Genomic DNA, 14,366 nt, shown 5'->3' with positions numbered 1-14,366 from the left:
CATAAAAAGGTCCCTCGCTGCATGGGGAAGGAAGGTAACAGTTAAGGAGAAAGGTGGTGTTAGAAGAGACTGTAAAACCACACTAGTATGCATTACAAATCCACTTACTGCTTCAGGGAACTGGAAGAATATCACATCCAATTGGCCCTGGGCCTGTTGGCTATTGATGCTAGATTGTAACTGGATTGGATTTTTCTCCATTTATATGTCACTATTTTATGAAAAAAACTCAAATTTTATTTTAAAAAGAAGAGAAATAAAATTTGCTTCACAGAAGTTTATGTTACATTTAGTTCTTTTTTTTTTTTTGAGATGGAGTCTTGGCTCTATCTCCCAGGCTGGAGTGTGGTGGCATGATCTTGGCTCACTGCACCCTCTGTCTCCCGGGTCCAAGCAATTCTCCCGTCTCAGCCTCCTGAGTAGCTGGGATTATAGGTGCCTGCCACCACACCCAGTGGCATTTTGTAGAGACGAGGTTTCATGATGTTGGTCAGGCTGGTCTCGAACTCCTGACCTGAAGTGATCTGCCCGCTTTGGCTCCCAAAGTGCTGGGATTACAGGCGTGAGCCACAGGGCCCAGCCTATGTTACAGTTAGTTCATTGTATGAATTATTCTATTCCTTCAAAATAAGCTCAGCTATTAATGAAAAGATTTCTTGAAAGTGCAAAGGCATGCAGGTGTCAGAACCTAAAATCATTCATGCTCCTCACTGGCCCCTCCTATTTCTACCCTTGTCATGTCATCTGAAAGCCAGTGCTTCATTTTCACTGGAGTTTTTCCCCCGGTATTCTCATTTTTAATAACTGAAAGATATACACTATTACAGTAACAGTTTTAAAGAAGTCATCATTAAATCTTTATAAGCCTGGTAACGTAACAGGTAACGAAAAACGCATATGGGTTGTAATAAGGGTAGTTTTTCCTATTCACTGTTCTTTGACTTTTATAGGGCAAAAATCATCCTAGAGAATATGTTATTGATTTTACAGCATGAAAGATATCAAAATTAAAACGGGGAAATGATATGTTTAATATTCCTAAACAGGTATTTATCAAAAGAAAAAAGAGAAATTGGGGAATAGTATATCAGTTAAACCACAGTATTCAAATTGGAGTGGAAAAGATTATAATCTGATCAATGATGTTTACCAAAAAGTAACATAATATTTAAAATGTAAAATTTGACTTCAGGGAAGGGCAACATACTTTAAACACAGGAAACCACAACACAACACTTGAGCGAAACATTAGGTTACCCTTAAGTAATCTTACAGGTGACTAATTTCACAGGCTCAAATTTAAAACTACGGTGCTTTAAATCTGAGCCTGTGAAATTAGTCACCCTTAAGATTACTCACCAAAGAGGTAATCGTCTCTCAAAAAGAAAATAAACAGACTACCTGATTACAATAGTCTTAGAAAATAAGTCAAATTTTCATTTACAGTATAAAACCTGTTAAATCAATTCATTAAATATGATGTTCAACTCAGGTTTTCAGTTAAGTAGTGTCAAAATAATAGTATGGCCTAGCCAGGGAAATGGTAAATATTTAAGATTACAGTGTCAGTGGAAACAGTTTTCGCATGAATTAAAAGAAAAGCACTCATTTGAAAATATTCCCAAGTAGGAAGCCAAAATAATTCCAGTAGAATTTTTAAAAGACCAGAAAAAGCAGCCAAAATATCCAGTTTGAAAGACAACAATAAATATATAAACTGTTAAGCAAAGCCAGGAATGTAGATTACTTTGAAAAATCTACTTATTTCCATTTTAATGAAGAATTAAAGGATACAATGTGTTAAAGACATATTTAGAAGACTAGCAATGGGACAAGACAGATAAATCAAATTTTGTTGATATCCCAAATAATTACAAGAGACTCTGAAAATGTAGTGTAATTCAGGTTTTCTTTCCAGTTTAAAAATTTCTATCCATTGCCTCTATCTTTGGTGTTATTGCCACCAATAAACACAGTATACAGCTTACAAATCTAATTACTATCTTCAACTAGGAAAAGGTAAACCAACATCATTTCTTGAAAAATAAGAAATAAAGAATGTGTCCTACTTAATTTTGTCTCATGGTCCCACAATATTCTGAAATGTCATGCCAAAATGTAAAAGTTCAAAAGGGAACATTATCATTTACTATAATTGCACCAAAAATTTAGCTACTGTACGCTGGTGTGATGACAGAGTAGTATGCAGAGGCTACAGAGAGACGTGTGTGTACATATATATATATAAAATGTTTAGCTTACAATTAGTAAAAGGTTCAGTTTAATGTGAAACTGAAATACACAACAACATAATGCCTTCATGAAAATACGCTACAACTTTGTTTTCTTGCAGTTTAAAAGGATAGTGTGATTACCTTAAATTTACACAGAACATTAAGACACATGGTAGTTGTTTATGATTAAAATAAAATAGCAATGTAAATTAATTTAACACAATGTTAAATATATTCACATGATCACCACTGTGATTCAACATGGCCACTAATGCAGTTACATATCAATATATGTACATAACATTTGCCACAGCAGTTTTTGTAAGTTTGACTTTCTGCGGACCAGGTTTACGAGACAAATAACTTTGTATCGATGTTTTCATATTATGAAAGGAATTAAATGTTGGAAGTAGTTTCATTCCTCTGGGGGAGCGGGAGGGGAGAACCTCTAAAAAGTCAGTGTCAATTGAAGAGAGTTCTACCTTCTTGAATATTTGAACTTGTTGACCAAGAGAGATTCCTATAAGCTGAGGATACACACATCTTAAGACAGTAACGAATCTCATAACACTGTCAGTGGCATTTAGCAGGTGACTGCCACCAAGAGGAACACTGTGTCCTATAGCAGAGCCTTCTGAGAATATGGTTGCTGTGGCTGAGGTGGCTGTTGGCTGCCTCCAGGCTGAGGCAGGGTGGATGATAAGTTATAGTTTGGCACCTGGGACACATTAGGTCCTGCATTCTGGTACAGAGTGACATCGGCGGTTGCAGCAGCAGCAGTAGCGGCAGGAGGAGGACTATAGACTGGAGCCTGACTGGGATACGTGCTTCCTTGAACAGAACTCACCATTGTACTGTGGAGGAAAAAAAAAACCACTCAATTAGATCAATACTGATTTACAGAGCAACTTACAGATAAATGGAAAAGCTATTTATTAAGCATTCATTCATATAGTCAATTCACTTAATAACCTTTCACTAAATAGCTATCGAGTGCCAAACATTGCTATTTTAGGCACTGCGATACCAGGCACTGGGTTAAAAATGTGTTATTTAGGCATTGTGTAAAAAAGGCGGGGGGAGGGTTGCGGGAATAAGCCTATACCACCGTGCGGCTTCTTTTCTAGTGGGAGAAAAAGGGTAAAAAACACATGTATTGTGTGTCAAGTAGTTATAACTGCTAAGAAGAAAAACAAAGCACAATAAGCAGGACCAAGAGCAGCTGGGGTGAGGGATTCTACTTTAACATAGGGGGCCTCTGTAATAAGGCAATATTTAAACAGAGATGTGAAAAAAGTGAGGGACTTTTTTCCCAGATAGAGTCTCTAGGAAAATGCATTTCAGGCAAACAGAAGGCTTTGAGGACAGAAAACACCAGGTGTTTTCTGCAGCAGAGGGGGCCAAAGGGAGAGCAGCTAAGATCACCCAGCGAAACTGGGGTGGTGGGGACAGGGCTGGAGAACACACCGCGCCTGACGGCCACAGTAAGGGCTGCGGCTTATACTCTGAGTGAGACAGAAAGACATTAGCTGGTTCTAAGCAGAAGGATGATAAGATTCCATAGGGTTTAACAGGCTCCCTCTGGACCAGGATAGCTGACTGCAGGCTGTTATAATCGACCAGGAGAGAACTGAGGGACAGCAGAGCCATGGTGATAATGGTGGAGATGGGAGAAAGGGTCAGATTCTAGATATTTTCTGAAGATAATGCCTTCAAAATATGACACTGAACAGAAGAGTTCAAAAATGCCTGAGGTTTAGAACCAAAAAACTGGCAGAAATAACTGGTAGAGTGGCCATTCACTGAAAAGAATACTATGATGGGACTACAGGAGACTTGGGGTGGGAGGAGTGTGGGAAAGACCAAAGTAATGATCGTGGACCTGTCAAGTACGGTGTCCAAAATATATATAAGCAAAGAGAATGCATAGGCAGTCAGCTATTTATGCCTGTTGCCCCATCGGGAGATGCGGTGGGGAAATACGCATCTGGGAATCCTCGGCAGATCCCCGGCATTCAAAACCACAGGGCTGCATGAGATCCCCTAGGGAGCGGCTACAAACAGAAAAAGGCAGTCCATCTACTGAGCACTGGACCTTGAAGTCAGGAAGATAAAGAGCTAAGAGGCAAATGAGACTGAGAAGAAGTGGCAGAAGGAAAAAGAGAACGGTCATGGGCAAGTGAAGAAGGTATTTCAGAAAAGAGGAGGGAAGAGCAAACTGTCAAATGGAGGACAATGGTGAACTGACCAGGAGTCTGGCAATATGGGGATCACCAGTGTCCTTGACAAGAACTGTCCCAGTGGACTAGTGGAAGGGAAGGTCTCATAACCTCCTTTCTCACATTTCCCTGAAAATACAGAAGCACAAGCTCCACCAGCACACTGATCAACTCTCTGCAGCTGCACCCCTTTGGGTACTGAGCTTGGCCTCCTGCTCCCACTGCTCTGCTGCCAGTACTCCCATCTCAAGCCCCTCCACTTGTATACTGCCCCAAAAAGAAAACCTTCAAAGGGTTGTCTTCATCTACTGCCTCTACTTCCTGTCTTCCTATTTCCAACTGCATACATATATTTCCACTGTAAGACACTAGGTTAGCTATGTAAAGAGAGGTACTAAGATGCTCTAACACTGAGAATTCCCTCTACATTTGCATTAAAAATATAAAACAAACTATATAAAAAGCAACAGCCAAATTTTCAAAATATTGCCTATTTCTAAACTTCCCTCCAATTGTTAAATTACTTATAAATCTAATGTTGGCAAATTCAATGCTCTTGTACTCTGCACAAATGCATTATTTGATGGTAATTATTATGAGATAGTAATTTAATGCTACATATCAGTAACATGGTGACCGAAGTCATTATTTGTCATCACTCCATGTATGTGAGATATAAAGTTGATCAGAAGATGTCAAATTTCGGCCAGGCGCAGTGGCTCACGCCTATAATCCCAGCACTTTGGGAGGCCGAGGCGGGTGGATCACGAGGTCAAGAGAGCGAGACCATCCTGGTCAACATGGTGAAACCCCGTCTCTACTAAAAATACAAAAAATTAGCTGGGCATGGTGGTGTGTGCCTGTAATCCCAGCTACTCAGGAGGCTGAGGCAGGAGAATTGCCTGAACCCAGGAGGTGGAGGTTGCGATGAGCTGAGATCACGCCATTGCACTCCACCCTGGGTAACAAGAGCGAAACTCTGTCTCAAAAACAAAAACAAACAAACCAAAAAAAAAGATGTCAAATTTCATGCTATTATTTACAATGGTAGGGGCCACAATACTGCCATAATATGAGTCTATGTGCTGAGTTCTGGAGTCAGAATGTCTGGTTTAGAATATTCGCTAAACGGGACTTTAGTTCTGTCTCCAGGTCTCAGTTTCCCCATCTATAAAATGGGGTACTAATTTACCAACTTCATAGGTTATTATGAGGAATAAGTAAGTTATTTGTGTAAAGCATATAGCACAGTGCTCGGCACATACTAAATAACCCTTAAATGTTAGCATTACAGTAATCACTCTCAATTTACAGTTCCACCGTCCACCCAGTTGCCTGGAGCAAAACCAAAACCGTGCAATTCGACAACACTTTTTTCTCTTATCTCTGCAGTGCACTATCTCCCAACCATATCATCCAATATATAATTATTTGCTAATCTCCTAAATAAGTCTTTCCAATTAATAGCACTGTATCTTGCCAATAAATACTCATCATTTCTTGCCTAATATCCGTGGTCTCCCAGCTTCTAATCTTGCCACAATGAATCCATCTACACTACTGCCATTTAAAGCCCTTTCTGAACTTTTTCATTATCCCTAAGATGTTATCTAGGACCTGCATTCTCCGACCCCTGGCAGTGTCTTCGAATACGTCTCTCCTGGATGTGGAGAAACAGGAACACTTTTACACTGTTGGTGGGAGTGTAAATTAGTTTAACCACTGTGGAAGACAGTGTGGCATACCTCAAGGACCTAGAAATAGAAATTCCATTTTATCCAGCAATCCCATTACTGGGTATATATCCAAAGGATTATAAATCGTTCTACTATAAGGACACATGCACACAAATGTTCATTGCAGTACTGTTTACAACAGCAAAGACCTGGAATCAACCCAAATGCCCACCGAAGATAGACTGGACAGGGAAAATGTGGCACATATACACCATGGAATATTATGCAGCTATCAAAAACGATGAGTTCGTGTCCTTTGTAGGGACATGGATGAACCTGGAGAACATCATTCTCAGCAAACTGACACAAGAACAGAAAATCAAACACCACATGTTCTCACTCATGGGTGGGTATTGAACAATGAGAACACATGGACACAGGGAGGGGAGCATCACACACTGGGGTCTGACAAGGGGAAATAGGGAAGGGACGGAGGGGTGGGGAGTTGGGGAGAGACAGCATGGAGGGAAATGCCAGATATAAGTGATGGGGAGGAAGGCAGCAATTCACACTGCCAAGTGTGTACCTATGCAACAATCCTGCATGTTCTTCACACGTACCCCAAAACCTAAAATGCAATAAAAATAAAAATAAAAAACAAATACATCTCTCCCTGCTCCCACAGATGCTTTAATCCGCTGGTAAATGTGCTGCTGGAATGCCGACATGTGCCATGCCTTTCACGCCTCCCATCTTTGCTCACTCCGCGGGTACCATGCCATTCCAGACTACCACATCTTTGTCACAACAGAACATCTTCCTTGCTTTTTTTCTATTGGCTAAGAGTAACACTCTTGGAAAATCTCAAACCCTGAGGCTTCTAAAGCACAAGGCATATATCTTTCTTTATTTGTAAATCATGTTGTAATAAATTACTTTTTTTTTTTTTTTTTGAGACGGAGTTTCGCTTTTGTTACCCAGGCTGGAGTGCAATGACACAATCCCGGCTCACCGCAACCTCTGCCTCCTGGGTTCAAGCAAATCTCTTGCCTCAGCCTCCCGAGTAGCTGGGACTACGGGCGCACACCACCATGCCCAGCTAATTTTTGTATTTTTAATAGAGACGGGATTTCACCTTGTTGACCAGGATGGTCTCGATCTCTTGACCTCGTGATCCACCCGCCTCGGCCTCCCAAAGTACTGGGATTATAGGCGTGAGCCACCATGCCCGGCCATAAATTACATGTTTTTTATGTGTTTGTCCCTACTACTTAGTAAGCGCCTTGAAGCTAAAAACTCTCGAGTGCCTAACATAGTGCCTGGCACATGCTGAATGCAGTAAAGTCAAATCAGAGACAAATGAATACATAAGCTTCAGTGGTCTTATAATATTAACAGTAATTATCACTTATTATCACCTTATAATACTACCATCACCACAGGTAGCTTTAACAAACTGTTATCAGTGACACCTCCCCCATCTAATAAAAAAACTGTCTTAAGATGACAGAAGTCTGAAAAACAGTTAACTCTAACACCAAAATTTGATGTAACAAGAGACAGCCTCTCGGATATATATAAACTGAGGAGTGCTAAAAAAACCTGCCTACCAAACACAAGGACAATTCTCACTGACCTTGATTTGTCACTAGAAAGCTCAAGTCAAATATGCAGGACACCTCTAAGTAAGGAGACTTCTAAACCTCGCCCTCACTCCTTCCAATCTCCTCACCCTACATATGCTCTACCAGCAATCCATCATTTCCCAGTTTAAACATACACTTATTTGTTTTTATATATTGATAAATATATATTACATGTTGTACCTTTACATATAGATAGTTAAATGGCCTCTAAGCCTTTGTGAAGGCTTTGCAGGGAATTTTAAAAAGTACACCTAACTGGTCTAATACAGAAATTGAAATTGTCATTAACACTGAAACATGTATTTATAAAATATTTACTGAGTTCCTATCCAGTATAAAACTCTGTGCTACACAGTATGGGTATAAGGTGAAAGAGACAGTGCCAGCTCTCAAGATATTGTCATTCAGTGGGGATACAAACAAGTAAAAAGGCAACTACCAGCCAGGACACAGAGTACACACACAGTCCTCTGCCACCAGCCAGGAGGAACAGTGCTGCAAGGTGGGAACGCAAGGAAGATGTCCCAGAAAAATGCAGCTAAGCTTACAAGAATATGCAGAATGAGCCAGGACCAGAGGGCTAATATTTCAAGAAAATGCTCTTCAAAAGGCACCTGTTGAAATGAACATGTGGTCCTGGAGAGGTGACATTAATAGCTACACTATATGGGTAGGGTTGGGCCCGTGCCCGGGATTTCACATCCCGAATGCAGAAGCAGAGTCACTTACAGAGTGAGTGAGCAGCAGGGTGCCACAGTGTTACAGAACTTCACTGTTGAAGCACCTACCAACAGTTTCTCTCGTTCACAAGGATAATTTCCCAAGGCCTTGACCTTTAAGAATAATCTCAAATAATCTCTAGTAACAGGGTAGATAGAGCAGCATGTGACACATTCAAACAGAGGCCTAGCAGGGGAAAGGAGGCATTTCTGGCTAATACTAAAATAGCTGAAGGGTCCTATGTAAGTCAGGAACCTTAGTTGTCTTCTCAGCAATTCCTACCTTCTACCCACTTTGCATCTAGTTTTAAAGCAACATGTTACTCTAAGAAAAGCTGCTTGCTTATTTTCCATAAGAGTATTCATTTCCACAGGGAAAATGTGGCACATATACACCATGGAATATTATGCAGCCATCAAAAACGATGAGTTCGTGTCCTTTGTAGGGACATGGATGAACCTGGAAACCATCATTCTCAGCAAACTGACACAAGAAAATCAAACACCGCATGTTCCCATTCATAGATGGGTGTTGAACAATAAGAACACATGAACACAGGGAGGGGAACATCACACCCTGGGGTCTGTCGGGGGAAATAGGGGAGGGACAGTGGGGGGTGGAGAGTTGGGGAGAGATAGCATGGGGAGAAATGCCAGATATAGGTGACGGGGAGGAAGGCAGCACATCACACTGCCATGTGTGTACCTATGCAACTATCTTGCATTTTCTTCACATGTACCCCAAAACCTAAAATGCAATTAAAAAAAAGAATACTTCCTGCAGCTAAAATATACTCAGTATGTATCACAAACAATTAAATAAACACTGTAAGTGTCAAAAAAAAAAAAAAAAAAGAGTATTCATTTCCACCAGATCTCAACTTAAAAAAAAATTCTGCAAGAGAGCAAGCTAAAATTAACATTTTTTCTAAGCTACATAACCCACTAGGGAAGGCCCTGTTTTCTGACACTTAGAATAGGCCTCACCATCATTGCCCTTAAAGTCATTTCAGAATACTAGATCTGACAACAAAATAATGCTTGAAAATCTCCAAGCACCTCCAACACGTAACTCTTTGAGGATGAATAGTGCAATAGAGAGGGCGGGACAGGAGCATTCCTGGGCACTCCCGACTCTGCTGGAAAGGTTTCTAGAAGTTGTGCCTGCGCTACCTAGAAACAGCTACCTGTTGCCAGCCAGAATATCATAACTTCTAGAACACACGCTGGTAAACTCTTAAAAGCCCATTCTTTACTTGCTTCAAGGAAAAAATTTCAGCTTAGAGTCCCATTAAAGCAAAAAAAAAAAAAAAAAAACACTTACATCATAATCATTTAACTACATGACAGAGAGCACTGTAGGTAAATGGGCCTCTGTCATCACATCTACAGCCAACTGCCTCCTGAGAAACAAGGGCACTTATCTTCTTGTATCTTCTTGTTTCAAATGGGGTGCCTTGCTATAATGTAAACTACATTCCAAAGTAGGGCAAAAATAAGAAAATATTTGTCTTAAAGAGACAGCCCAGAACTATATATTTTTAAATCTCACGATTTAGATGTTATATAAAATGTGTGGGAAAATGACAAACTATAGTCATTAAATGTAAATTTCATTAGCGACATTATCAAATATCATAGATACAAATAAAAATAACAATAAAAACTTATGGTAAGGGTAGTATTAAAAATATTGGCTGAAACCAAGTTATAGGAGTTCAGTGAGTCAGGAAGCAGAGGACCAGCTTGCTGGCTGGTCCTGTAACACCACAGAGGCTCCACCACTCATCACCACAAATGGGGCCACTATATGACACTGACCACAGATATTTATGAGCCAGATTTTATAGTTATAGATTACTGGTGGCACTTTGCCAGCTCTAACACCACTAACTCCAAAGAAGAATCTATAGTCAAATTACTTTGGGTAAGCAGCCTGAGTTGGCTGACTAGGAAGGGCTGGGTTTGCGGATGGCGGGCCCACTGCCTGGCTGAGAGAAGACAGCTGCTCCGGGGGAAGACTGTAGCTCTGGAGGTGGCTCATCTGCGCGTTCCCCGCGACCAGGTAGGCACCACTTGGAGGAGGCCCTGCATATACCTGGGACGGTTAAAGAGAAACCATATTCAGTTCTAAAATTTTAATAAGCACACCATACGTTCTCTGTAGAGGTAGTCAGTTACAAAAACAAGAAAAATTACCACTCTGGAATCCTTTCTTAAAAGTTACTTCTGTCAACTGACATTATGAAAAACATTTTTCAATGAAATAGGCTATGGACAGTTTTCATTTTTAGTTAAACATTAGCTGAACTCATGTTTATCTCCATACTGAAGCATTAAAGAAACGGGCCCTGAAACTTTATACTAATATAATTTACCTTTCCATTAAATATATTTTAATATTCTGCATGCTGGTATTTTTTCAGGAATCCCAAAGGATATTTGGAAAGTGTATTTGAACTCATTGTTTTGTAGCCGTAGACTGCAATGGATACAAGACACATTACCTAAACTGCAGTTTACCGAACAACAGAGCAAGCTAATTTTTTTTTTTTTTTTTTTTTTTTGGGAGATGGAGTTTCGCTCTTGTTACCCAGGCTGGAGTGCAATGGCATGACCTCGGCTCACCGCAACCTCCACCTCCTGGGTTCAGGCAATTCTCCTGCCTCAGCCTCCCAAGTAGCTGGGATTACAGGCATGCACCACCATGCCCACCTAATTGTTTGTATTTTTAGTAGAGAAGGGGTTTCACCATGTTGACCAGGATGGTCTAAATCTCTTTACCTTGTGATCCACCCGCCTTGGCCTCCCAAAGTGCTGGGATTATAGGCGTGAGCCACCATGCCTGGCCGTAAACTTACTTTTAGAAAGTTTCACACTGCTATTCCAAATAATCTCAAATGCATTTGAGAATATATTTATTTATTTATTTAACAGGGTCTCACTGTTGCTCAGGCTGGAGTACAGTGGTGCAAACATGGCTCAGTGCAGTCTCAACCTCCTGGGCTCAAGCAACCCTCCTTCCTCAGCCTTTCGGATAGCAGGGACCAAGGAACATGCCCCGGCCTGGTTAATTTTTTTTCTTCTGTAAGAGATAGGGTCTCACTATGTCCCAGGCTGGTCTTGAACTCCTGGTCTCAAGCGATCCTCCTGCCTTGGCCTCCCAAATTGCTGAGATTACAGGCATGAGCCACCATGCCTGACCAAGCATTTGAGAATTTAAAACAACATACTGGGGCTTTTAAAAGCTTACCTGAGAACCAGAAACACCAGATGACTGCATATAATATGGCTGATTCTGTAACTTTGCATACATGGAATACATGGGATCTTCGTTCATTAACTTGGTATATAGGGAAAGTGCCTCCATCACTTTCACATTAAGTTCTGAGAGTTCTGAATGTTTTCTGAAACATGACACAATAATGTGAAATATAGTTGGTGCTGAAATGATTTAATGTTCTAAATAATGGCACACCAAAATATCAAAAATAGCAAAAAGTAGTACTAGTAGACATTATTAAAAATTTCACCTATAACAAAAATATCCTGCACTTTGGCCCTGAGGCAACCAAAAGTGTTTAGGTTTATTAGGTGCTGTGCTGAGAGAACTCTAGCTTATCGTACCTGACTCTGCCAGAAATAGCTTGGTTTCCCTAGTTACTAACATATGGGTCACTTGTGAGCTCTGATAATGCCACTTCAGCAAAGATGATTACACAGCTAGCCCTTGTTTTTACAAAGACCTATATGTACTGGTCTTTTTGACTATATTGTAAAGGTCAATCAAATCCTCACTTTAAAAAAGAACAAATGAGTCTAATTCTCAACATCTAGCAGAAGACAAGTGAATGAGAATTGGTTCCTCCAGAATATTTTTTTTAAAAACAGGCAGTTATAGCCCACTTTGCAGTTTATAGAGACAGCTTCAGGAAAGAAGGTACACAATATAATGCACCCATGTTCTTTTACCTATCGATATCTTCCAGCTTTTCATCAATGAGAGGTCCCATCTGGTGACACATTGCTAAAATGACAAGATTTGAAGAAATATAAGAAAGCACAAGAAAAGAACGTGAATGTTTCATAGATATTTATATAATTTAAGGAAAACATTTAATTTGGAGTAATAAAAATATACACTCATTAACCTTAGTCCACAAGACCCAAAATTAATTTTCTTAAATGTAATGGTGCCAACTTAATCTAAAATATTAATTTCAAAATCTTAAAGTACCATTTTTCATTTTACAAGATTCCAAAATGTTGACCAGAACATGTAGTTTGGATAGAAAACTCTAAGAATTCAAATTCTACCCAAGGTTTAAACTGCATATGAAAGTGAGCCTGGGTCAAGGAGAAGTGAGAAATGTTCCATTTTTAATATCATTTTCAAAACCTATTCTTTAACAGGACACCAGTTACTGACCTCTAAGTATTCTTTATTTGCAAGGTATATAGAAAACAAGTTTTACCTTCAAGATGAAGTAGCTCTGGTAGGTCTGGCTGATCATCACTGGGATCTGTACTTTGCAACATTTGTAGCAACTGGTCCATTTTATCCTACAGGAATTAAGTAGTTAACATAAAAAGCAACCAACCTTATATGCAACTTTATGTTCTTACTTTATTAACTAGACAAACTTTCAAAATTTATAGTTATGAAAACTCCAGTTTTGCTTTTATGTTTTCAGTGTCCCATGTATTTATTCTCTTTAGAACAACATGAAATCAGAGCCTTAAAAGTGTTTTCCACATATTTTTGAAACTGCTCAGGAGGCTGAGATGGGAGAATCACTTGAGCCCAGGAGGTCAAGGCTGCAGTGAGCTATGGTCTCACCACTGCACTTTAGCATGGACAACAGTGCAAGACCATGTATGTATGTATGTATGTATGTATGTATGTATGTATGTATGAATAAATACAGCTGCTAATAGAGATTCTCTTAAATAAGAAGAAAATGAGCCACACTTAAACTTAAAATGTGTGAGTTCTTCTACCTCATGTCATGCTAGAGAATTTTGCTTTGTTTTGGAGCAGCTTTAGCTTAGCCATGCCAACAAGTGTACTATCCATCTCAAGATGGCATTGCTTATGACTAACAACTTGCTCATTCCTTCTCCCCCATGGTGACTACAACAGCCGTTTGAGTAAGGCAGAGCTCAGCTGTATCACAGCTACTCTTCTAAGTGGGACTCTCAGGATTTATTCTACATTTTCTTTCTACCAGTATTTTAGTTAATCATAAAAGGAAGGAAGACGACCAGTGGTTTCTCTATTTTCCTATGTGGGAAAGGCTGGACGGTATCTAAAACCAGTGACACAGATCTATTTCAGAATCTTTGGTTGTACAGAACAATGGAACTAATGAAACCATCATTACATAAACACATCTGTATGATATACAAGTACATATGTATTTATGTTTTTCAAAAAGTCAAAATATATGTACTCTACCATCACTACTACTAAAATAATTACAACCCTTTCTCCGTGCATGGTTTTTACACGGTTATGCTACTATACATGGGTACGTAGGGCGAATAAAGACTGCTAATTCTAAGCAAAGTAATTATTTAAAATTTCAAAATTATGTTCTATGTAAAAGAAAAATATCTTCAGAAACAAATTAATCAGAGTGAAAGTGACATAAGTATACAAAAGAAACTCTTCCCAAGTCAAAAGAATTCTGTATTTTGAAATAAATACTAATATTCAAAATTTTCATTTTAAGCAGTCTTAAAAAACAAAAGCACATGTCAGAAAGTTTGCATACCACACACACACACACACACAAAGGTCAAATGAAAGTGAGAGTCAATTAACACACAGATGGTTTCTGTTGTGTTTGCTTACAGAATACTTATTATT

General features: G+C 39.5%; 1 protein-coding gene across 4 annotated transcripts in view; it reads right to left on the bottom strand.

The window, feature by feature from the left end:
- Positions 1–1,743: 1,743 nt before the first annotated feature.
- STAM (signal transducing adaptor molecule) overlaps positions 1,744–14,366 on the bottom strand; it is a 74,160-nt gene continuing 61,537 nt past the window's right edge. For all 4 annotated transcript variants that reach the window (XM_008999997.5, XM_002750072.6, XM_017974085.4 and 1 more), the window contains 5 exons: positions 12,970–13,057; positions 12,467–12,521; positions 11,748–11,901; positions 10,417–10,592; positions 1,744–3,088 (listed from right to left, as the gene is read on the bottom strand). In XM_008999997.5, the coding sequence (XP_008998245.1) occupies positions 2,854–3,088; positions 10,417–10,592; positions 11,748–11,901; positions 12,467–12,521; positions 12,970–13,057 (708 nt within the window). In that variant the 3' untranslated portion in view covers positions 1,744–2,853. The remainder of the gene's footprint in view (positions 3,089–10,416; positions 10,593–11,747; positions 11,902–12,466; positions 12,522–12,969; positions 13,058–14,366) is intronic.

Source organism: Callithrix jacchus, chromosome 7 (genome assembly GCF_049354715.1).
Source record: "Callithrix jacchus isolate 240 chromosome 7, calJac240_pri, whole genome shotgun sequence".
Taxonomy (NCBI): Eukaryota; Metazoa; Chordata; class Mammalia; order Primates; family Cebidae; genus Callithrix; species Callithrix jacchus.
This window is presented reverse-complemented; position numbering and strand designations above follow the sequence as displayed.